The following is a 24009-nucleotide window of genomic DNA, read 5'->3' as shown; positions in this document are numbered from 1 at the left end:
TACTTGTTTGTGAGGGACTTTGTTTGCTTGGGAGAGACTGGTTTCTGTATCAAATGTTTTACGTTTGTGTGTGTGCGTGTGTGTGTCCACAAATCAGTTGAGCTGGGAGGCACAGCTGATTCCCTCATATTTTAGGCCATAAAAGCTGCATTAGGCTCGGGTTTATGACAGAAAAAGTCTCTGATGGGTAAATGCTGAGCTGTAATGAGGTGAAATGCAGGACAGAAAATTTCCTGCAGCTGCAGTGAATAAACACAAGTGGTGAACAGCGAATTACTTGTGCTGAATATACAGCCTCATCAGTTATTTATAACTTAATTAATGTTCGGTCAGGCAAACAGGCAACCATAAATGCGTTGTCATTGACTGTGGGAACAGGTTCACAGTTTAGAAAGACAATCAAAGATGCATATCAGGGCTAAAATGAGCAACTTGTAGCATAAAACTGCTTTTTTATTATTATTAAACAGGTTCTAACAGTGCAAAGCTCCTGAAAGTCAAAGGAAATAACAGTTTTAACATTATTTTGTAACTGGAATAGAAATTCAAGTGTTGCAGTAAATTAAGTATTTACAGTACAAATGGTAACAGTGCGTCATTTATCCAGATTGTCTTGTTGTACAGCTTTTGTGAGTCACATTTGGAACTGTTGTGGATTCTTTTTTCCAGTTTACAAATGAAAACACTGTGTTGTGTTAACAGTTTCTTTCTTGTGTTAAAGTCTCCTGGGTTTTTTGCTCAGTGTGCACTGGTTTCTCCAGCAGGAGCCTCCGTAGCTGGATGGACAGACAGAACATGGCTTTCCAGTCTTATACGGAGCTTCTCCCACCCAGTTTCCTCTGAAATACAAAGAAATATAATGCTAATTAAAAGGTGAGATTCTGAGTGTAATAGTTAAATGAGTATTTGCACCTGTGAGAGCAGGGTTTGGGTCTGTACTGGTTCTTTCTTTTTTACTTAGAACATGGATGAAAACAGCAACCGTCTATTTTCAGTTTTTGTTTTTTGTTTGTTTGTTTATTTTTGCCAACTTCATTAAGACATTTGTACATACAAGTAAAGCTCACTTTTTGTTCTTGAAATCTGCCTCCTGTGTCCTTTTTGAACCCGGTTTGAACTAAAAACATTAAACTGATCCCATATGTGTGAAATAAAACAGATCATTTGGATTTAAAGCATTTTCTAATAGTAGACTAAAACTGAAACTACAATCAACAATGATTAGCTTATTAGCATTTGCATAGAGGATACTTATTTTCTGCTTTAAAAAATAAGCATCCTGTGTGTCTCGGAGGAAGCCACAGTTTTGAGCTGCATCTTCAAACTTTTGGTGAAAAAGTGAATGAGCATATTTCCCAAACGTTACTTTATCAAGTAGTTGCAGACCAGCAGCGTTGCTTCCCTCCAGGTGCTGCCGAACACGTCCATGTTGGAGCACTTCCTGACAGCACATCCCACTCTGTTGGTGCTCGCCCACACCATCTGACACAAACCATAGACACATGTTTTCTCTTTGTATGCACACAAGTCAAACCACACACATTTACAGAGGTTAGCGCTAATTTGAAAACACAGCTGTTGTCATAGATTGGTGTTTTCACCCACTGTAATATTTGTGATATAAACATTTTCTTTAGGTCCTTCTATTGATTATGAAAACTGCACCATGTTTAGTCCACATGACAATTTTAAAACCCGGGATGATTCATTGCTAATTTACAATAAGCACTAATAAACTTAAACTTACAAACATACTCTTGAAACACTTAAACTCGTACAGGTTAGGCTGCTTTAAACCCAGAAATATGCATTATAACCCTCCAAAGCAAGAAAGTAGTGTTTAATAAAATAAAAGAGAAAAGGATCCGACCTTTTCCAGAAAGAATAGATCATAAATACTTGATTATAATCTAAATGATGAGTTTTTCAATAACTGAAGCCACATTTTTCATGGAACATATACACTGATGGTGCTATATTTACTGTTTTAAATGTGCCTAAAGAGCTGCACACACTTTACATTATTACATTATTATGATATACAACAGAACACAAGACATCTGATGGACGTGCATTGATTCTGTGTAAAATCAACAACCCTAAACAAAGAGTCCTGAGCATCACCATCATAGAATCAGACTGAGAATACATGAAGAGACAGAAAACACAGAAAAACTGTGAAAAGCTCCTCAAAGTGCCGAGAAAACCCCCACCAGATAAGTGCTTAGAAAAGCTGTGTGCTATTGTATCTATAGGTGAGCTGAAAAAATATTTATTTAATTCAGGTTTTCACTGTTTTCTGCATTTTGAATGAATGAAATTGATGATAAATGTATTTGTTAATATCTTAACACTTAGTTTCACAGTATGTACAAACATATAAATATCTAATGGTTATTATGCAGCATAGGGAAGAAAAACACATGTTTAATTTTATCTAAGCTAAGATATCACTCAAATGTACTAAAATGGAATCACTGAGTATATCATACCTGAGTGTAGTGAGAGCACACTGATCCACTGCATCTGTTTGGGTAGGAGAAGTGATGCCTCTCATCGTTCCAGGACCTGACCAGATCTGTGATGGACTGGTACCTTTTAAATTATGAATCAACATATCATACATATAGTGTTTGTTTTATTTTATTAATAAAAAACGATTTATGATTATAATGAGCATTCAGTGTTTCCGCAGTTTGTTAGCTATGTACTACCTTCCTGAAGTGACTGACAGGTTTTGACCCATGTATTTCATGGCCTGTGTCGGACCGTGATCCCAAACGCATCGTGAAGCCCATGAATCAGCTGACTTAGCAAGTCCCTCATCCCACAGCTGCATAAATAGCAGAAAAGGAGAACAACAGAGGAGCTGTCACTAACAACCGATCCCTAACATGACGTGACATTTTTTCCTATTCTGTATAAAACACAAAAGCCAACACACAAAGTCATACACCCAAACTATGCAGGCAATGCTCCCAAGTCAGGATCACATTATTATTGTTTTTCTCCATGGTTACTTTTATTGAAGGGCCAACAATAAAACAGTAATTTATCACTGTAACTGACTGCAGTGACAAGTGGCTGTAATGACTAATTCTGCTATTTTATATTGTTAGGTAGCACATGCAGTAAAAAGTAGCACAGCCCTCTGAAATACAATGAAGAACTTCAAAATAACATAAACAAAACTACAAAAATACCACAGAACTGTATTTAATGCAAAGTTATCAAGAAGATATTGTTTTGTCTTGAGTACTGTAGAGTATTTTTTTGTTTTCTTGTCATATTTTATGTATTCTAGACTCTGACTGATTAATCAGTTGGTTGATATTATAGCCGATATTGGCTTATCACCAGTTTATTGGATTCAGCTTACATGGATGGATTTGGGAATTCTGTAATTTCATAGTTTGTCCAGCAGAGGTCTCTGATTCCCCATTTTCAATGCGTTCAGCACTGTCTGCAGCACATGTAGCAGAGCTGGGGTCTTCACTATAAGGTGCCTGCTAGTTTGTATAATGAACTGCTGGAGGTAACAATCACCTCACTATTTAACCTTTTTAGTGCATTTCATACAAACAAACTGTCTATATGTGTCCACATATACAAGTGCCTCACCATGTACTCCATATTAGCAGCAGGAGGAAAGACCTGAGAGCGGACTCGGTTATGGTAATCCAGCAGGGCATTCATCTCTCTGGGTGAAATTGCTGGTTTACGTCTGCTGCGATAAGCATTGACGCCTCCAGGCATCATCCACAGGGTGGCAGCCAGCATAAGCTGAACACAAGCAGTCATCTGAGGCCTGTGGAGGAGGAGGAGGCAGCAGCTCTGAGGAGCAGAGCAGATTACATGATAGTCAAATTTACAAGTAGAAAACACAGTGAAATCCCAGGCATATGGTAATTTAATAAGTTGTGTGCTGAATTTGGTTAATTAAACCAGATAAGAGGCAAAAGAGTGTCTCATCAACATATTTGTAAAAGTGACCCTTTTTTTGCAACTATTCATAAAAGGAAAATGAGGCAGTTTAACTCTCTGGGTTGAGCAGGTGACCTTCTGCTGCAGAGATAAATACATCAGCCTGGGTTTGAGTCTGACCTCAGGGCCTTCGCTGTGTGTCTTCCCCCACTTTCTCCACACTTTACTGTCTCATGTTTCACTGTGTGCTCGCTGACAAAAGTGAAAAAAGCCCCAAAAGGTTTTGAGGTCACTTTGCGATGTGTTTTGTTTCTATTACCTATTATTATTATTAGACTTATTATTATTATTTAATAACAAAATTTGAGAAATATCAGTTAGCAATCACACAATTAACCTTAACAACTACTTGAAGGACAAACGAAGTATAAAGTTGGTGTAAAAATTTGTTAAATGACAAAAATGTCAATACATTTCAGTATACCTCAATTTAATGCATTTTCCCAGTCAGAAAAGATCATTTTAACCATCCACTACTTGTTTTTGTTTTGTTCTTATTTTTGGTGGTCTTCAAAAAAAGTATGAGTCAAGAAGTATTGGTAGTACACAGCAAGGTATTGATGAAAACCATTAGAACAGGTCAGAAACCATGCATCACATTGTCGCTGTTTGCTAAAAGATTAAACGTTCAATTAATTTAAACACTTCATTATCACATGTTCGTTTTCTTTGCAGTCTTCAATCATGCCTTGTACACAGTGCGTGGAATAAGCTGAGCCTCGTACCTGCATCAGTGGATCCTTTCAGAGTCAGACGAGCTACAGAGGAGCTCCTCACTTCAGAGTGAGCGTTTGCAAACAAGCCCGTTTGTCATGTGTGGCAGGCAGTTTTAACTGAAGCACAAACCCTCCTGCATGCTGACTTCTTCTTCTTCTTTCCTGAAAATTTATTGTCTGTCTCTTTCGTTCTCCTTACTTCACAAACACAGGAAATTGCGTCTGAGAACATGAATCTCAATCATAAAATATTTTACCAACCGCCATCATTTTTGACAGGGTCAGAACCACATCTGATTTGATTTATGAAAGGACTTTACTTTAACCTCTGTATTTATCAGCAGCAGCAAGTAAACATTTTCACAATGAATCATGCATTTTATATGTTTTAACTGTATATTATTGTGCATTATTCTTAATTAATAATGCAATCTTGGTTATATTATGTTGTTGTACATCTGACTTTTCAGTAATTTCTAAGTGTGGACAAGAGGAGTTAGAGTTGTGGTTTTAACACCTAATGATAAATACTGTTCAGAAATAATTATTACCGGAATCAATAACAGATATATTTATATTAAATAAAATAGGAATTCAGAATTTCAGAGCTTGAGGCTGGTTTATTGGAGACGTTTTAGTTTCCTTACCTCGCTGGATTTCTTCAATAAAAAATACAATAAAAAGCTGAATAAGCAGGATAATAGGAAGCTTGTAGGAGATGGGCAAAGAATGTGCATTTAAGAAAAAGGAGGGAGAAAGTGGCTGCAGACTCAGGGTTTATCTGCAGCTATTGTGCACTGCATCACCTGGATCTACAGGTAATGGTGTCAGAGAGATGACACAGGGGAAAGCACAAAACTGGACTACAAAATTATGAAATCTTTACTAGATATACATTTTGCCAGTGACGTCATGACCATATCATTGATCATGTCCAGGCTGCATGCAGTGCAGCTGATATTTTTAGAGCTCTCGGTGAATGTCCCCTTGTATTTATGCTTCTGCTCTGCATGCTGGATATTCTCCATTGTGTCAAAAAACACAGATCCTACTAGTTTAGGGATGAAGCTGCAAGGATGCACGTCTAGCAAGTAGGGCAGCAAGTAGGGCAGCGGAATCTGCTGGTTTTAAATGCACGCACTACAATATTTTTCCAGCACATTCCATACTTTATATCATTTCTGCTGAATGTTCAACTCTCGACCACTTAGGCATGAATAGGATGCTCTCTGCAGTGGTGACAGTCTTACCCTGAGAAAGCAATTCATGTTCCAATTTTTTTTTTTCTATGGAGATCAAGTGATTATTATAGCAGCTAACATAATAAAATACTTAATTTCATCTTGAAGTTTCATCTGGTCTTCAAGGTCATAATTTATCTTTGTTAGAATTTTCCATTTTAGGTTTTTTAGTGTGATTACCTGCCCTGTTTGGGTCACCCATGTCTTAATGTCCTGCCCACTCTTTGTTTCTCCCTTTATTGTGCCAGTATTTTGCTTCATCTGTGAGTCTTCAAGTGATTTGTGAGTTCTTTTCTTTTCTGCACCATCTTACTGAGATATATTTGAGCGGGTTTCACAGAAATCCTGTTTACTGCACATTTTTATTATACTTTATGCACATGGCTCTGCTTTGTGCATTGGAATACTGTGTACATCTTTACTTGCTGTCACAGTCAGTGGTCATAGGTGCATTACTTAGCATTATTCTTGTCTAGATCATCTACCCCTGCATTTCCTATTTGCCTTGCTAGTACAGCAGAAGAGAAAGACTCAACATCAATGGCCACATTTTGTCTGAAGATTCCACTATGTCACCTGGCTAGTCAGGTAACATAGTGTAGCCTTCAAAGTCATGCAGCATATGTCCATATAGGCTCCCAGACGTTGTGATTTGTGTGTGAAATGCACAGAAAGGCAAAAAAAAACCTTAAACGCACACAAGGTCAACGTCACATCGTGTTGTCGATCCTTTAAACTCAAGCACTTTTTCCACTTGCCTGTCTATAACTGGCAACTGTTTATTTTTTATATCTACTGTCTATCTACTTGCACTTTATCATATTAGTATTGTTCTTGATATTTTGTTCAAATCTCTTTAGCATTCTGTCAGTGGAGCTGAATGAACTTAACGTACTGGATGCAAAGACCCAACTTTTAAAATTAGCATCAGCCACATGCGTGACAGTTTTCGCACATAGTTGATATATAAGTCGTCACACATCAAAGAAGGGAGAATATATCCATCAAACCTGGCTGTTAAATATCAAAAAAGAAGGAAAGAAAAAGGTCAAGCAGCACAGGCTCAAAGTATATTTATTCAGTCATCTGGTGCTTCCCACTGACAGAGGAGAAAAGTTAAAGTGTGGCTGTACTGCAGAATATTTGCCAGCCTCAAAGGAAAGAAAGGTATTGTGATAAAATCTTTAAAGCTGAGCTACTATTCACTAACACTGTAGGAAACATCACATGGGGGCTGCAGCATAAACCAGATATATACAAATATAAAACCATAACACTTAAAATACATGCAGAGGCTGTTTGACATTAGAATAGAGTTTTTATAAAAGCAGGGATCAGGGTAACTATGAGAAAATGATAAGTGGTGAAAAATTGTTTTGCTTTTGCAATTTTAGAAAAAATCTCTGTTAAAACAAGGTGGGTGTGATTTGCTAAAACTTTAGTTTGCATCTTTTCAGTTGATTAGTATTTAATTTTAACATTTTTAGCCCTTTTCAAATTTTTTAAACATATATTTATATGTATTTATATACTTTTTAATGGAAATTATTGGCTGTCGTTTAATAACAATGAATACAAATATATCAGAAGTTTATTTTTCCTAAATGCACAAATGATTTTAAACATGGTGCTCCATGGGGTATTAGTTCTCAAGAGTCTGGGAATTTGAATGGTGAAACTTCACCAGGGTGGTCAGAAATAGGTCAAACCTTGGAGAGGATAATTATCTGGCTGGACTAGACCAGTTTTATTTTGGTTTTTGGAGTCCCTCTCTTACTGCCTGCAGCATGACATCATCTGGTTCGATGCACTGCAGGACAGTTACATGCAAACCTCCCTGTGACATTGCAGATCAATCTGAAAGGAGATGAGAAGAACTCATTGACCTCTATATTTACCTCAAGAGAAGCAGAAAACACACATGTGCAGTGATGATTACTGCAGGAGATTTGTTTTAGTTTTCCATCTTGTTCTTTACATTTGTCTTTATCACTTGAGTAAGGCCCTCAAAAGTTTAGTTTCATCAAATGTTTTGTTTTGCAAAAAGATTCCTTCTTTCAATCTAACTATAGAAATCTGAGGTGTGATTCAATCAGGTCTTGAGCTGTCTGAAATGTAACCTGAAACCATTTAATCTGGATGGGGTTTTTTTTTTTTTTGCCTCCTGACAGAGTTTGTAGTTTGGCAGCAATCCTTGAAGAACAATCAGCCAAACCGGAGGCATGCTTGGAAAATTGCTTTTTAGAGAGGCTTGTTTGCCAAGTCAGAGTGCACTGGGGACAAACTTTGTCCTTCAAGGGGAGATTTATTTTACTCCAGTATAATCACAATCAGTCAGCAGGATTCAGTTTTACAAACATCAGCACCAGCTCTCATCAACACTTGCATTAATTACCTTGAATTGTATGTGTAGACAGTGAAAATATATGCATACGATTTGCATTTATATCTATTTTTTTAGTTAGTATTATTAAATACATTTTTTAAACTGTTAATTACATGAATATATTCTGTTGCATGTAATAACAGAAAAACTGGGAGAAAGAAATTAAATTTGACCCAGAAACAGAACTCTTTTAGCAACTTTTCCAGTAGATAATGTAGATTGCATCACAATGATGTCGGTTTAATGAGGAAGACATACCACATGTGGAAATAAGGGGAAATTGACCAAATTGACCAAATGCTGTCAAAGAGGTGTCTTTTAAGGTTCAGGGAGACGGGATCACATTTTTTGAGAAATATACAGAAGATCTTTCTTCATTTCTTTCTTTCTTTTTTCTCGGATCATCTAAGTGAGTTCAGTGAATTCATTGTACCGAAATGGCCTCAACAGTCCCAAATCCAACAGGTAGACGTGGAGATTCACAATATGGAGCTGCAGCCGACATACCGGCAGGAGCTGTGTGATGCTCATCTCAGAAGGAACCAAAATCTCTGAAGGATGTTTGTAGCACCTCCTAGGGTAGCTGTTGCTCAGGAGTAGAGCAGGTTGCCTGATGTGCAGATGTTTATAGAGGTGTTCCTTTTTTGTTTCCTTCTTTTTTTCCCTGTCCCGTTTGGATCTTTAGCCATCAGAATTGTTGTCTGGAGGCCAAAAAAGATGCCTAGCAGGTTTACTTTACCAAGTGGGTCATCATGGCCTTGCCTGGCTGGTTTTGGTTTTAGGACTGTGGTTTAATTGTTTTCCTCCATTTATTATGTTATTTTGGGTTAATATGTATATCTACGAAAACATATGTCAGATACAAAGAAAGTGAAAGGAAAGCAAGTGTTAAGAAGAAAGTAGCACATCACCCTGTACAGTGGGGGCGCTATCCATTTGAATTTACCGTTTGTAGTCTGCCGTTAAAAACAGAAAGAAGAAGAATAACATCTCATTGGTTGACCTGCAGTGACGTCAAAGCAACGTACCCCTCCCCGCCGGTGTAGAGCAACGGTCAGTAGCGTCAACATGGCGTCGTTGGATGTCATTGTGGATAAGTTGGTGGTACTGTGGAGGATACCGGCCGTCCGACAGAAGTTCCCCTGGAGTTTTTTGCTCATCTCGGCCGTGGGGTCCGTCCTGAAAGAGCTGGAGTCCGTTCCGCAGACGTATTTCAGCAGCAGCAAAAACGCCCTGAACGTGTAAGTATGACGACGCGATTGATTAGCTAACACAATCGATTCATTCAAGCTCGTGGGCACACCTGGCGCTCACTTTAAGGTGACTTAAAAGCACCTTTATCATTTTCTTTTTTAATGTTTTAATGAATTTGGCAAGACTGGGGAGATGTAGGTCAAGGGTGAACTGTTCAACTGTCGGGCTAACGAAGTCCTATTTGTTGAACACAACTCAAAACAAACAAAAACTGCTTGGCTTACCTGGATTTTGTAGGAGCAGAAACTGGCAATTGTTATTATTTATGTCCTACTATTTATATTTTTGTTCCATGCACAGCTAGTGTGGAGCATCCACAATTTCGTTGTACATGTACAATGACAATAAAAAGCTATTATATTCTATTCTAAAAAGAAAACTGTAGATATGTACCAGTATATGTGCTGGTGTTACAGATGGTTAGAAACAGAGGTAAAAACCTGGAGTATGCAGAATGTTTATGCATAAACATTCTGTATTGGCCCAGGAGTATGAAGTATACGTTCTGTGTACATATGAGATTAACATTAACTTTATCTTGAAGTGGTAAAGTGTTTCATCAGACTGCTCTGTTTGTCTTGCAGGTATTTTGTTAAAGTGTCCTGGGGCTGGACGCTGCTGCTGCTGACCCCCTTCCTCCTCCTCTCCAATGCCTCCTTCAACAGGAGCGTCTCCTTTCTCGCCCGGCGGCTGCTTTCTCTGGTGGTGGCAACGGCCGTCTGGTACGTCTGCACAGAGACCTTCTTCTACATCGAGGATGTGACCGGTTCTTGTTACGAAAACAGCTTGGTAAAGGTTGATTACAAGGAGTTCACATCGAAAGCTGTCTGCAGGCGGGCTGGATTCCACTGGGTTGGCTATGACATCTCAGGACACTCCTTCATTTTGGCGTACTCCACCCTCTTCATCATGGAGGAAATTGCCCCGATGAGCTCTCTCAATACCACCAGCTTGTCTGGACTTCCCAGGAAGGTCTTGAGCCTGCTGTATATAGCCTTGAATCTTATCATGATCATTTGGGTGTGGATGTTCACGTGCACCTCTGTTTATTTCCATGACCCATCTCACAAGTTGTTAGGAACCATATGCGCCCTGCTGGGGTGGTATTTAACATATCGGGTTTGGTATGTAAAGCCAATGTCACCAGGACTCCCCCCTCAGCGCCACCCAAAAGAACAGAAGCCGCATGCCTAAGCTGAACACACAAGTAAAATCATCCTCGAAATAACACACTACATTTGACGCTATCTGCATCCAGGTCCAAGCCAGCAACTCTACTTGAAGCTATTTTAAGTAATTCCCCTCTTCACAGGCTGGCCACCTTGTACACAATGACTTACTTGCAATTCTTCATCTGTTTGGCAGCTGCTGATTCCAAAATGACTTGTAATCTGAGATAAAAGCACAGAGCTGCTCTGCTGCCCAGCTTCAGTCCTCTCACCTTCAGCCTCAAGGTTCGCTATTATTTGCCTGACTTATAGTGCGTTAATCCTGAGTATTTGCAGTTTTTAGATATGTATGGGAACAGTTGAGAATGTTTACAGCTCCAGTTTTTTTGCAAACCAATGTACAGTAAATGTTCATTGTTATTTATTTAGAAAGCTTTGAACAAGTCATTGTAATCCAGTGAAGCTGCATTTCATCCTGTGTGTAATATTTTAAATCAGTGTTTTTGATTGTGAATGGTTTGGGGTCAAAGTAACTGTGTGTCAACATTATGTGTAGTTTAAGTTTATTCAGGGATGTAGAATGTGGTTAGGAATAAGAATTTTAATATATTTAATTAAGAAATATTATTAAGGTTGGAAATATTCAGTATTGAGCTTTAACTAACATTTATTTTCATCATTAATTGATATAAAGAGGGTTTTTTTCCTGTTAATTATTTCATGAAAAAAAATGCCTAAACTGTTTAAAGGAAACTATTTTTATGTTTTTAAACTAAGATATAGTTTAAAAACATGGGAAAAAGCAGCTTTATGCTTATGTTGCCATCAGCTTTTGAAACACTATCAATTTTTATTTTAACTGGTCTTTAAAAGACAAATCAGACCAAGATTAATATTCCTCTGTGCCATAATTTTCTGTTTCTGAACAGAAGCTATTAAAAATGCTGAACAGTGTAGTTTGCTAGGATTCAGCTTCAGATTTTCCTTTTCCATAAGGTTTATAGTTAGAGTTGGGTGACCCTGAATCATCCCTTATGCTGCTAGACGACTTCCCATGATGCACTGAGTACTCTCCACTTTACACGTATTTATTGGTCACTGCTGCATGTCATTAACTTCTGTAGTTTGTGTTTGGACCTGCTTGCTGGTCGTGATCTCTCTGTATTCTCCCTGTCTTGCCCTACTTAACCCTCAAACCCCAACCGGCCTAGGTTAGCCCTCTCTTCCTTTTTAAAAGGGAGTTCTTCCTTCTCATTGTCACTAAGTGCTTGTAGGGGATCATCTGATGGTCCTTAGCTCACGCTCTGAAGCACCTTGATCTGTGTGATTTGGCCTTATATGAATAAATCAGAATTCCCACTTATACAATCTTGCTTCCTTAAACACTCACCAGTACATCTCTGGTAAAAACCACAGCATAAACTTTTTTGAGCTATGAGGAAAAATATAGAATGACACCAGTCATATTTTGTTAAAGTTCTGGTTACAAATATGTAAATCACAGAAGAATGTTTCAGTTTTCTACTGTTGAGATTTATGTATCAAATATAAAAAAATCGACTTTCTCCTCCGTGCAGGAAGCTCTGAGTTTTTGTCCAAATAAACCAACAAAAAAAAGTTCCATTAATTATTTTCATTATTTATTGGTCATTGATGGCAACTGAATAAATTAAGGCTTATGAACAAACATCATAAAAAGCACCATAAATAAATGCATATATAGAAATATAAAAAACAAAAAGTAAGAAATAAAAAAATACTATAGTGAAATATAATGGCCACAAATCACAACTGGGATTCTTTCCACTTGAAATCTTTGTTGGATCCAAGAAGTACAGATCCGACCCCTCGGGTAGATTCAGTCAGAGGAAGCAGCGGAATCGTAACAGCTGTGCTTGCAATAATCAAAATGTACCAAGCGTTTACAGTGATTGGCTGGTTATGACGTTTCTTGGCATTTTCGCCCACAGTGTCAATTATTGAACTGTTTTAGCATGAAAATCTCAACATGAATGAGAACACAGTTAAGCTAATTATTTGATTTATTTGTAACTGGACACATATCTCCTCTTATGCTTGCTTTCAAACTTTGGAAATCTCATTTACCTCCCTTCTGAACATCTTGAAATCAAGTACTTTAATGTGTATCTCAAATGTCTTCTTTTCAGACAAAAAGGATTTATTGATCTCACTGGCCGCCCTGCACTCTCCATATCAAAAATTAAACTGGGTACACTTTGGTTTTCTTAATAAAAAACGGATTCTGCTACAAGACATGAAACAGCAACAAACTTCTATTAAAGGAGTACTGATCATTGTCTTTGGTTCAGCCTTTTCTGTTGCAGTTAGATGCTAATCACTACCTGCAGAGGTGAGTTTGTGTGACAGTAGAAAACTCTCCATGACCTCTGTTATTTATTAATATCTTGAGCAGCAGTTATAATGAGAGAAAGAGTCGCTGCACTGTGAGTTCTTACTGCAAGAATGTCGGTAATAACCAGCCAAGAAAAAGCAAAAGCAGCTTACAACTCCAGCCAGCACCTCACAACAATGAGTTAAACCCAAAGAGCGCACATGATAACATGGTTTTTAAAAAAAAAAGCACGGACATCTGGTAAAGAAACACAAAGTGGTTCCCGTCAAGGGTTAACTTAATGTGGAGTAAGAAAAATAAACTGCATTAAGAAACAACGAGACAGCTGGGAAGGCTCTCAGTTTCTCACCATCGTGCTCCTTAAGCCTTCAGATGAGTCAGCTTTTTCCTTCCCTCGTTCCCGTTGTTTAACCTTTAAGCTCATTAAAAATTAAGCATGGTAAAATAAATGCGACCGTGTGTAATTAAAAATATCTATCTGTTAAAAACAATCTTGCATCTGTCAGGAGGAAGTCAGCAGAGACAAACAAACAGCAGTGAATTCCAGTGCGTTTCTTCTTGCTCAGTATTGCTGAGGGACCGTCTCAGACGCGGTGCAGTGCAGGTGATTCAAAGGTTACAGTTACCAACTGAATATTTAGAAATCTGTGGCTTAGTCATGTCATAAATTCTGCCTCTGGGCCACAAAAAAACCCCTCAGTGTACACAATACGAAAGTAACCCATGCAATGAAACATACATCCTAACCCTAAGTCATCACTATTGTGCCATAGACGCAGAATTTATTATTCTGCTATCAGTAGAGCCAAATGTAACTTTTCAAACACCCAGATTTTCCTCTGCTCTGCGACAAGATAGTGACAGTGGACCACTGTGTGCTGTGTGATCTGTGGTGCTCTAAATAAACTGACTCTGGACACACGTGTGCATGTCTCTGTGTGTTATTACATATTGGGTGTACAATAAGTTAAAGGAGCACTTTTATAGTTTGGGAGATTTTTCCACTTTATTTCTGAGGGTTAGATGAGAAGATGGGCACTGCTTTTATTGTGTGCATGATCATGAAGCTACAGCTGCTTAGCTCAGCATTAAGACTGGAAACATTTGCATGAAATGACCCACACACTGTTTTGCACCTTTAGTTTCCCTAACATGCTTCCATCAGGAGCAAGGTTTAGTCCCCCAAAAGAAACACAAATAGACAAAAGCAGATTTCTTCTTCTGCTCTTTTTTTAAACGTTCTTTTTTAACCTTTCCCCTTCGTGATTCGTTGTGACACTGGAAGATATTCATATCTTGTAATGTGACACACTTTATGTATGTTTGATACTCTACTTTCGGGGCGATCGTGGCTCAAGAGTTGGGCGTTCGTCTTGTAATCGGAAGGTTGCCGGTTCGAGCCCCGGCTTCGACAGTCTCAGTCGTTGTGTCCTTGGGCAAGACACTTCACCCGTTGCCTACTGGTGGTGGTCAGAGGACCCGTTGGCAGCCTCGCCTCTGTCAGTGCGCCCCAGGGTGGCTGTGGCTACACTGTAGCTTGCCATTACCAGTGTATGAATGTGTGTGTGAATGGGTGGATGATTGTGTGTAGTGTAAAGCGCTTTGGGGTCCTTAGGACCAAGTAAAGCGCTTTACAAATATACATTTACTTTAGATCAAAAAATAGGGCTAACAACCAGGTAAAGTGGAACCGACACAGTCTGACTGGACCACTCAAAGCATTTCCACTACAAACCAAACATTCACATTTTCAAACAGCACTTTGTCTCACTCACATCCACACCTATGGCCAATTTAGAAGCAAAAATTAACCCAACGTGAACATCTATGGAGCTGCTGAAAGAAAAACCCAGCACATAGTGAGTGCTCCCAGTCAACAGTGCAAACCACCACACCGCAATGTCATGCCACCCAAAGTGGAGTGGCAGTTTAATTCATTAGAAATGTGTTAAGTGATTTGCACCACTTAAGCACAATATTGACTGAAGCGCGCCTTCCATCATTATCCTAATTATCTGCTTAGTTTTAATATATCAGCTTCTACTGTCCTCATGTCGGGCACGTTGCAAAATATAGCTAATGTGTTTGTGTTTAATCAAATTACACGTGGAGTGTGACAACTTCACTGAATTATCACAAGCTGAGTGATAATTTGATTAGTCCTAGTATGTTAACAGTGAAGCATAATTATGTTTTTCATATTTAAATGAGACAAAGGCATTTACTGGTGTTGGCTTCTGTTTCACGTTCTATACCTAGCTGGTGCTGGTATTCACATTTCTGTGACAGAGCGGCTGTTTCGCTTGTTTTCAGTGTTTAAACTAAGCTAATCACCCTCTTGGCCTGTAGCTTCATGTTTAACACCTACGCAAAGAGTAGTATCGATCTTCTCATCCACGCCTCATCAATAAAGCCAATAAGCACATTTCCCAAAATGTCAAAGCATACCTTTAAAGTTTGCCTCCATCCTTTCATCATTACATGTGGCAGTTTCTGGCAGCACAGCACTTTTCAGAAAGTAATCGTCATGTACGTGTCCCTGTGGTTTTACTGGTTATACCTCAGGTAGATGGAGGAGTGAGGAGCAGGTATGAGTAATGACTATAATAGTGGCATGCGAAGGTCAGTCAACCCCTGTTGTTGTTGTGTTTAAAGTTTTATCTGGGTTTTTTTTTTCACTTTAAGATTTCAGTGCAGGTGGACCTGATGCATGCCTTCAACAAAAGTTAAATGAGGACTTGCATGCACAAGAGCTGCAAGTTTCCAGTAATTAAACTTTAACGAAAGGCCTTGATTACCAGAAAATGTGCTGTTAAGAATTTCTTATTATGGAATGTTTTAATATTTCTTTGTTCACCCAGGTAAGTAATAGTGTTCTCTATATAGATTCATTATGTTTTCCTGCAGTCATAAAACATTACAGAAAAGTTTAAACATCACACAAATACACAGACATATAACACAACAAGTGGGCATTCACTACATGTATTTCTTTTTTAAATACCAGTAGGCAAAGTAGCCCATCCCGCCCAGTGAACCCATGAGAAAAGAGGCCCCGAAGAAGGACGGCGGCTTCTTTTTTACCATCCGGAAGGCGTTGGGTAGGACTGCCGACAGGAGGGTCGTGTGGATGTCACCCAAGACCTTTCGAAAAGCGTAGCGTTTTTGCACACGCACAAAAAAGGACTGCAGGTTGGGCCGGCTGCCGTCCTCCCAGTATTTCTTAGAAAGTCCCAAGAACTTGAGCCTGTGCAACAAGGCTCCGAGGCAGATGTCAGCTAGTGTAAATTCAGGTCCACAAAGCCACAACTCACACTTTTGGCCTGCGAAGCAAAGAATGCGATAACATCACTATAGAAAACGTCTGGGTTGTGCTTTGATATTCATCATTTGGACATACCTTGATACTCTAGTTTTCTTTTCTCCAGTTCAGCTTCCACTTGATCTAAAACCATGGCTAACTCCCCCAGAATTTTCTTCAGGTAGTTCACATTATCATGGTCCAAGATTTTTGCCTGTCAATTAAACAAGTAAAAAAGTAGCACGCATTAAACTGATGTTTTAATGTTAAATTCAAGTGATAAATTGTTATAAGTGAACATAAATCGAGCCTTTCCCAGCCCCCTTTTAGGCAAGCGTAGCTTCTTATTTAGCAGGACTCAATTTAAACTGTTTTAACTGCGGATGGTGTAATTGTTAAAGCAGCAGTAATTACTTTTTTGTAGTTTGAAATTTTAGCTAGCAGGGAACATTCCCACAAAAATAACAAACCTTACATAAACTTTGTAATTCTGTCTTTAAGAAAACATTCCTTTGAAGCACTATTTCAAATTGTAACAATGTTTTAAAAATGGTGTTAAGTTGCAAGTTATAAAATGTCCTTATACATATTTATAACAATAAAAAAAAACAGTATTCTGCATTATTCTGATTTGAGGACGTCACTGGTGTCTGAGATGATGGGGGGAGGGGGTGGGGGGTTTAAAATGTTCCTCGAATGCAATTTATGAACAAAAGGTATTCTGAATGAAAAATTATGAGACTGTGTCACGGATGTTACTGGATAACATTTATAAAGTATGTCATTTAAATCAGGTTTTATGATAGATTGACACATTGCAGTGAAATGATTTCTAATGCCACAAGGAAAAATATCAAATTTGGAGACTACATTAAAAGTTTCACATATTTTCAGGAAATACATTTTAACATTTAGCCTAAAATGCTGAAAACATACATTTTAAATTTGATATTTTGACATGCAGTGAGAAACAGCTAGTGCTAGCGCTGCGACAGCAAAGCAAGAACTTTTCTGGTTCTTATATATGCTGATCAGCTGGAGCCGTTCTGTGTGGAGTTTGAACGTTCTCGCTGTACCTGCACAGGTTCCACTCGAGTACTGTGGCTTCCTCCCACAGTTCAGTGCAAATCACGTTAACTGGTGGCTTTAAAATGGCCATAGGTGTGGATGTGACAGTGTGTGGTTGTCCTACTCTGTTAACCAGTCTGACTATCTGCCTCAACCAAAGTTAAACAGGGAAAGCTCCACTCACTTCAAAAACAACATCAAAAGCAACATTGTTACTAAAGATACTTTGTAGAGATTTATCCAACCTTTAAAAACATTTTTTAGAAGAAAAGAAAAAACTTACAGAAAAATAAAAAACATCTCAGAACATTATTTCAGCCATAAATATGTGTCTAGTTAAATGCTAAAGCCAAACTAAACTGCTTTTTATTGCTTACAAAAAATACAAATAACCTTAATATGAATTATTCTATGGGGGCATGGAATGTGTTTAAAACTGTCATAATAATCTAAATTAATTGCAGTGTACTTGTATTTACATAGCATTAGTCTTGAAAACCATTCAAAGCACTTTAACTATATGTCACATCCAGTAGCTCTAAAGATATTTCACTCAAAGCCACAAATAGGAAAACTAACGTCACTGAAGGAAAAGTCAGGATTTCTTCTCTGATCATAAATGAAGCAATACCTGTCAGTTTAATAGAGACTTAAACTGTTTGTCCCCCAAAAAAGCTTTAAATACATAAAAATCATACTCTTTACATTCCCGTTCAGGGGTCTCAAATATATATGTAATTCAAAATAAGTATATTTTTATTCAGGATTTAAAATTTTAAGGGTTTCACTCGATGAAGCTAATCTTCCAGGATGTTTCCTGTGTGATAACCTTCACTTTGTACCTATGAAGGATATTAATACATCAGTTTAAGATGCTAATCCAGGCGGCTGCCCTGAATAAGTTTAAATGTATTACACATTTAGAGGATTTAATGGATTTTCTATGTGCACTATAATTTCTTGAAGGGATAACAACAATTTAAAAATGTACAATGCACTAAGCTATTAATTCTTACAACAAGTGAGAAATTTATTTAATTTTAATGCATCATTTAATGGATTAAAGGCCCTGAAACATATGCAAATGAACTCCTATAAATTGCAGTATATGAATCACACCCTGAAAATCATCTTAAGTCTTCACTTCTGATGTGTATATTAATGAAATCTGTAGTTGTGAAGGACACTTAAAAGTTAGATGTTAACGTTAATAAAAACACGGGTTCACCATTAGCTTCTTCTGTTTGGAGAGGTACGGTTCTGTCAGCTGAGGCTCCTCATGGTCCAGCTTCATCAGCTCTGTCGCAGCGTTGGCCAGATGTCCTGAAGTTACACACAAACACAGTGCATGCATTCACATAAACTGTGTCCTCTGTTGTTCAGGAAGGGGAAAAAAAAACTTTGAATAATATTTAGACACTGTGCTGTCTGCCTGGCATACAAAGTAATCGTACTAAAAGCAAATACTCCAGAGTCCAGTGTGTTTAATCTCCAAGGGGATGTCTGACAATACAAAGCTTATTCCCATCTGAGCTCCATTCAGTCTCCCGAGGGCAGAGGAAGAAGCTTGTGTCATCAGCTGTTACACATATTGTTTTTATTTACGTCATCAAGGACATAAGATGTGTCCGTGGTGCACTATAATTTCTTATATTGCTAACGTACGGCACTGTGCAAAACACTTGAGCCACCTCTCATTTCTTTCATTGGGTAAATATAACACAGTATATAAGGCTAAAACATAATTTGCACAATTGAACCAAACCTCAGTGTAGGAGCCATAATTGAATGTATTGAATGTTTTGATGATCACTGGGTTTTCATTTGTTTTGGTTGTTATGGTGAGGTGTAATGGGAGTCACGTGGGTGCTAGCGGTGACATTAAGAGGGCGTTGTCAGTCTGTCATTCACTGGTTTTGATTTTGACAGAGAGGAGGGCTGGGTAGCCGTAGTTTTTGTTGACCGCTGCACAACATGTTTTGTCTTGTTATATTAGAGCCTGTGACGTTGTAAGAGTCCAAATCGCGAGATGACATTACTCTGTAAACACTTTAATAAACAAGAAAACAATTCCACCTTTCGCATTATTGCGTAAACTTGACAGCGCGTCAGGCAAATAGGCAGGCTCCATCCCCGGCCTCTAGCGACTGTGGAAGTCGCTACACTCAGTATTTGGTAGAATCATGTTCACAAAAGACTTCTATGGATTTTGGGTGCCTTTTGTTCTATTCTCTGTCAAGATGAGCCCAAACTGCTTAAATAATGTTGAGGTCTGGACTCTGAGGAGGCCAGAACATGACTGATAGTTTTCCACTGTGTGTTTTTCTATCCAGGTATGATATTACAACATTAACAGTCAAGCAGGCAGATAATATCTCCTCACATTCACATAACTTCTTTTGTTAGAGATACTATTTTTTTGTTTGTTTGTTTTGTTCTTTAACTACTGCTGTGCACAGGAAGACGGGCGAGCCCAGGATTAAATTTGTTTTTGTTATCTAGCACAGTCCGGTATGACTTTTACTGTGCTACACTTTTAATAGAAGCTGCTTTCATTATGTTTCTCTGGTCTGAATGGCATGAATCCACTCATCTGTGTTGTTTTTTTTTGTTACCCTTCTTTTTGCCATCTGGGTAACTAATGATGAGTCAAAGTAAAAGATTGATGTTTTGTCTTAGTGTTTAACCTACTTGATTTAGCTCTACTCATGTAGTTTTATGATTTCCAACTCAAAGATCACTTGAATAATAAAAAAAACCATGCAGCTAAAACACGTTTTTAAGGCATCCCAGACATAAACCTTTAATTACAAAAGCATTTTTATGCATTTTGTGACCTAATTAAGGCAGTTTGGTAAACTAACAGACAGTGTTGGGAAGGTTACTTTTAAAATGTATTCCATTACAGAATACAGAATACATGCCCCAAAATGTATTCTGTAACGTATTCCGTTACGTTACTCAATGAGAGTAACGTATTCTGAATACTTTGGATTACTTAATATATTATCATGCTGTTTACAACTACATGAATGTACTATTGCTGTGATTTATTACTGTTACTGAAGGTCCGCGGCTCCGAACCGTAGTAAAGGGACCTGTGGCTAATACGGTGGGTTCTGTGTCGGCTGGTAGCCGAAAACTAGCTTTACTTTGTTGTCTGGGTCAACTTTGCTAGCGAGAGACAGAGAGAGGCGTTGAAAGGCTGCTCCAACGGAACTTATTGTTTTTGGAGGAAAACACGAACACGGTGTACAGTCGAGTCTTAATAGCTTACTTACAACTGGGCTCGTCAGGCACTCTTCTTGGCTGCAGTGGTTATTATTATATTTACTTGCTTCCAGCTCCCGTTTTTGCTCGATGACAGCTCGTACTTTTCCTTTCTCTCCTCGCTCACAGACACATAACGGGTATGGCAGTCCATTCTCCCTGCAGCACGGACTACACTGCCTATGATGCTACATTCTTTAGAGCTATACCTGTAGCATTCTGCCTATTAGCTTAGCACAACAACAACAAAAAGGCCTCTCTCACCCAGGAAACACGCAGAGAGAGAGCGTCACCCTGTAACCATGGCAACCGTAACGCTGCCACCTGGAACAACAGAACGTAGCTGTCAAACAAAACCCAAACAGTCCTGACCCGCCACAATATGAAACAGGGAAGTACCGCCGTGTAATCCATTTATTTCAACAAAGTAACTGTATTCTAAATACCACCTTTTTAAACGGTAACTGTAACGGAATACAGTTACTCATATTTTGTATCTTAAATACGTAATGGCAGTACATGTATTCCGTTACTCCCCAACACTGCTAACAGAACAAACTGCGCAGAGGCAGGTGTAGTTGAGCGCAGGCACCATTAATTCAATTCAATTTTATTTATGTAGCACAAATCACAACAGTTGCTTCAATGTTCTTGATATTGCAAGGTAAAGTCCCTGCAATAACACGGTGATTGTATTATGTACTTGGACACTGAAGTTTCTATTTTTAGTCAAATCCACATACAATACTAACAAGTGTAGTTAGTAATGACATTTAGTGTAACATTTGCCAAAAACAGTGCACAACTGTGCTCTGAGATTCTGTTTTTACAAAATAAAAGTCAAACCTTTTAAGTTTTACTTCTTTAGAGTTAAGCAACTAGTTTGGGACTAAGTCCCACAAATGGGGCAGGGAAGATGGAAAACATTTGTAAGATAGACACATTACTGAGTTTGGTGTTTTTTGGGGAATTGTTAATAATAAAGATGAAGAACTTGGCCAGGATGCAGAATCTTTTAGTCTTCTTATATTTTGTCAGTCTTTACTTTAGCTGCAAACCTGTGACGCGGCCTATTTTTTGCATATTTTCCATGAGTCTGCTGGAATGATGATGACAAGATGAACCCAGAAAGATAAAAATGTTTGTGTCTGAACTGTCCCTTCAGTCTGAATCATAATCATCCAAACCAAAGTTTACAGAAAACACTGATGCGTTCAATGAAATACTCCATAAAGTTGATTTTGCAGGTCCATCACAGACTGGTCAGGATTTCACTGGATAATTAATTCTCCTGCAGACTTTCTTTTATATCTCATCCAGCCTGTTGCTCTGATTTACATGACAAGGCCATTACCTGATGTGAAGAGCACCACAGTTCAGGCTGGGAGGTCTAATATCTGCCGTTAAAAACCTGGCATCACTACAAAGTGCTGTGTTAAGGGTTTTTGGTATTGAGTAGCATCAAATTACACAGTATGCTAATCACGCTGTGCACATAAAAACCTGGGATTTGTTTTACCAATGATGTGGAAAATGCTGTAAGGAAGATGAATTGCTTTGCATTCAAAATGCATTTGGTTTTCGTCGTAGGAGTCTCTTTGGTACCAGAGCTGAAGCTGAGTCACGCTGAGTGTGTGACAGTGTTCAATATAGCGAGTTAAAAGCACTGAAAAGTTTTTATATCTTTAAAAGAAGAAAGTAATAAAGAAAAGATGACAAAACCAAAATAGCATCCACTTTTCATCCTGTCAATCCACAAGAAAACTTTCTTTACCTCAGGGATGAGCACTAGGGACAAACATAGGACACTTATTTCACCAATGAGGGCCCAGTATACACTTCAGTGGGCACCCCTGTTTAACTCCTCATCAAAACCACTGCTGAAGTTCAAACTGAGCATCAGAATGGGGGCAAAAGGTGCTTTAAGTGACTTTGAACATGGCATGGTTGTGCCAATGATCTACCTAAATATTCCCACGCAACCATCTCCGGTGTTTACGAAGACTACTTTGAGCTGATAGGAAGGCAAAAGAAACTCAAATAACCACTTGTTAAAACCACGGTATGCATAAGACCACCTCTGAACACAGAATGTATCAAACCTTGAAGCAGATGGGCAGCAGCAGAAGAAGACCGCACCTGGCCCTGCTCATGTGAGCCAAGAACAAGAATTTGAGGTTACAATTCACATGGCCTCACCAGAATTGGACTGGCAAAATGTTTCCTGGACTTATGTGTTTTGATTTCTGCCGCAAGATTTGGACAATAAAAATTTGGTGTAAACATGAAAACACTGATCCATCTTGCCTTGTATTAACCGTTCAGGTTGCTGGTGGTGTAATGATGTGGGTGTTATTTTCTTGGTATACTGTGGGCTCTTTAGTACCAAATTTAAATACCAAGCCTTTCTGAGTATTGTTGCTGACCATATCCATCCATTCATAACCAGAGTATACACATAGTGCAGTGGTTTCATGCATATTAAGGTAAGTTGATGAGTTCATAATAAGTGTAACTGTATTCCAGAGTGAGCAGATCTCAGTCCAATGGAGCACCTTTGAGATGTGACGGAGCAGGGGACTCACATCACGAATTTGCATTTGTGTTAGGAACAATCATATGATCCCGTATGAGCAAGCACTTTGGCGACAGTGGGAAGGAAAAACTCCCCTCTTACAGGAAGAAACCTTCGACAGAACCAGGCTCAGGGAGGGGCGGCCATCTGCTGCGACCATTTGGGATGAGAGAATGTTTCTAGCACCTGTTGAATGCTTACCACTTAAGGCTATCCTTAAGGCAAAATGCGTTCTAACCCAGTACTAACACAATGTACCTAATTTAGTAGCCAGGAAGCTTAAATATACACATTTTCCTGTATTTGTTTAACACATTTTGCATTTGTTTTAGGATACTGTCTAAATGTAGATGGCTTATCTTTCAATGGGGTTAACACAATTCTACACTATTGTCTATTAAATATAAATTTTTCAAAATATAATTTATGAATGACTATGCAAACTCTAGAAGGAAGCATTTTTGCTTTTATTGTGGAGCCTTTTTTTTATAATTTGACCTTTTTCACTCTGTATTAACTGATAAATGCAATATCTTAGAAATAACAAAAGGGACAAAAATATATCATTAACTCACCACACACACAGACACACACACCTGCAGACCCACATGCATCTATTCAGATATTAAACATGTGTGAGCATGCATTGTGAAATGGAGCAGAACCCTCTG

General features: G+C 38.4%; 3 protein-coding genes across 3 annotated transcripts in view; 1 reads left to right on the top strand and 2 right to left on the bottom strand.

Moving 5' to 3' along the window:
* Positions 1-239: 239 nt before the first annotated feature.
* r3hdml (R3H domain containing-like) lies at positions 240-5023 on the bottom strand. The gene is made up of 6 exons (XM_085146271.1): positions 4710-5023; positions 3622-3834; positions 2715-2833; positions 2493-2595; positions 1367-1482; positions 240-839 (listed from the first exon to the last, which is right to left on the bottom strand). The coding sequence occupies exons 1-6, from the start codon at positions 4713-4715 to the stop codon at positions 716-718; spliced, it is 681 nt and encodes a 226-aa protein (XP_085002397.1). The 5' UTR covers positions 4716-5023; the 3' UTR covers positions 240-715.
* Positions 5024-9324: 4301 nt separating this feature from the next.
* Positions 9325-15855, top strand: fitm2 (fat storage inducing transmembrane protein 2). The gene is made up of 2 exons (XM_085146270.1): positions 9325-9568; positions 10166-15855. The coding sequence occupies exons 1-2, from the start codon at positions 9396-9398 to the stop codon at positions 10773-10775; spliced, it is 783 nt and encodes a 260-aa protein (XP_085002396.1). The 5' UTR covers positions 9325-9395; the 3' UTR covers positions 10776-15855.
* gdap1l1 (ganglioside induced differentiation associated protein 1-like 1) overlaps positions 13345-24009 on the bottom strand; it is a 28133-nt gene continuing 17468 nt past the window's right edge. Inside the window, exons 4-6 of the mRNA XM_085146258.1 lie at positions 18722-18816; positions 16525-16639; positions 13345-16447 (exon numbers count right to left, since the gene is read on the bottom strand). Coding sequence (XP_085002384.1) covers positions 16104-16447; positions 16525-16639; positions 18722-18816 — 554 coding nt within the window. The 3' untranslated portion in view covers positions 13345-16103. The remainder of the gene's footprint in view (positions 16448-16524; positions 16640-18721; positions 18817-24009) is intronic.

This window comes from Neolamprologus multifasciatus, chromosome 20 (genome assembly GCF_963576455.1).
Source record: "Neolamprologus multifasciatus chromosome 20, fNeoMul1.2, whole genome shotgun sequence".
Classification (NCBI taxonomy): Eukaryota; Metazoa; Chordata; class Actinopteri; order Cichliformes; family Cichlidae; genus Neolamprologus; species Neolamprologus multifasciatus.
This window is presented reverse-complemented; position numbering and strand designations above follow the sequence as displayed.

Bases quoted from the DNA above. Each gene is read 5' to 3' on its own strand.
- fitm2 (XM_085146270.1), top strand. From the start codon at position 9,396: ATGGCGTCGTTGGATGTCATTGTGGATAAGTTGGTGGTACTGTGGAGG. The intron at 9,569-10,165 runs GTAAGTATGACG...TTTGTCTTGCAG, and splicing joins AGCAAAAACGCCCTGAACGT to GTATTTTGTTAAAGTGTCCT.
- r3hdml (XM_085146271.1), bottom strand. The intron at 2,834-3,621 runs GTGAGGCACTTG...CTATTTATGCAG, and splicing joins CTGCTAATATGGAGTACATG to CTGTGGGATGAGGGACTTGC. The intron at 1,483-2,492 runs GTATGATATACT...GGTTTGTGTCAG, and splicing joins TGTGCTCTCACTACACTCAG to ATGGTGTGGGCGAGCACCAA.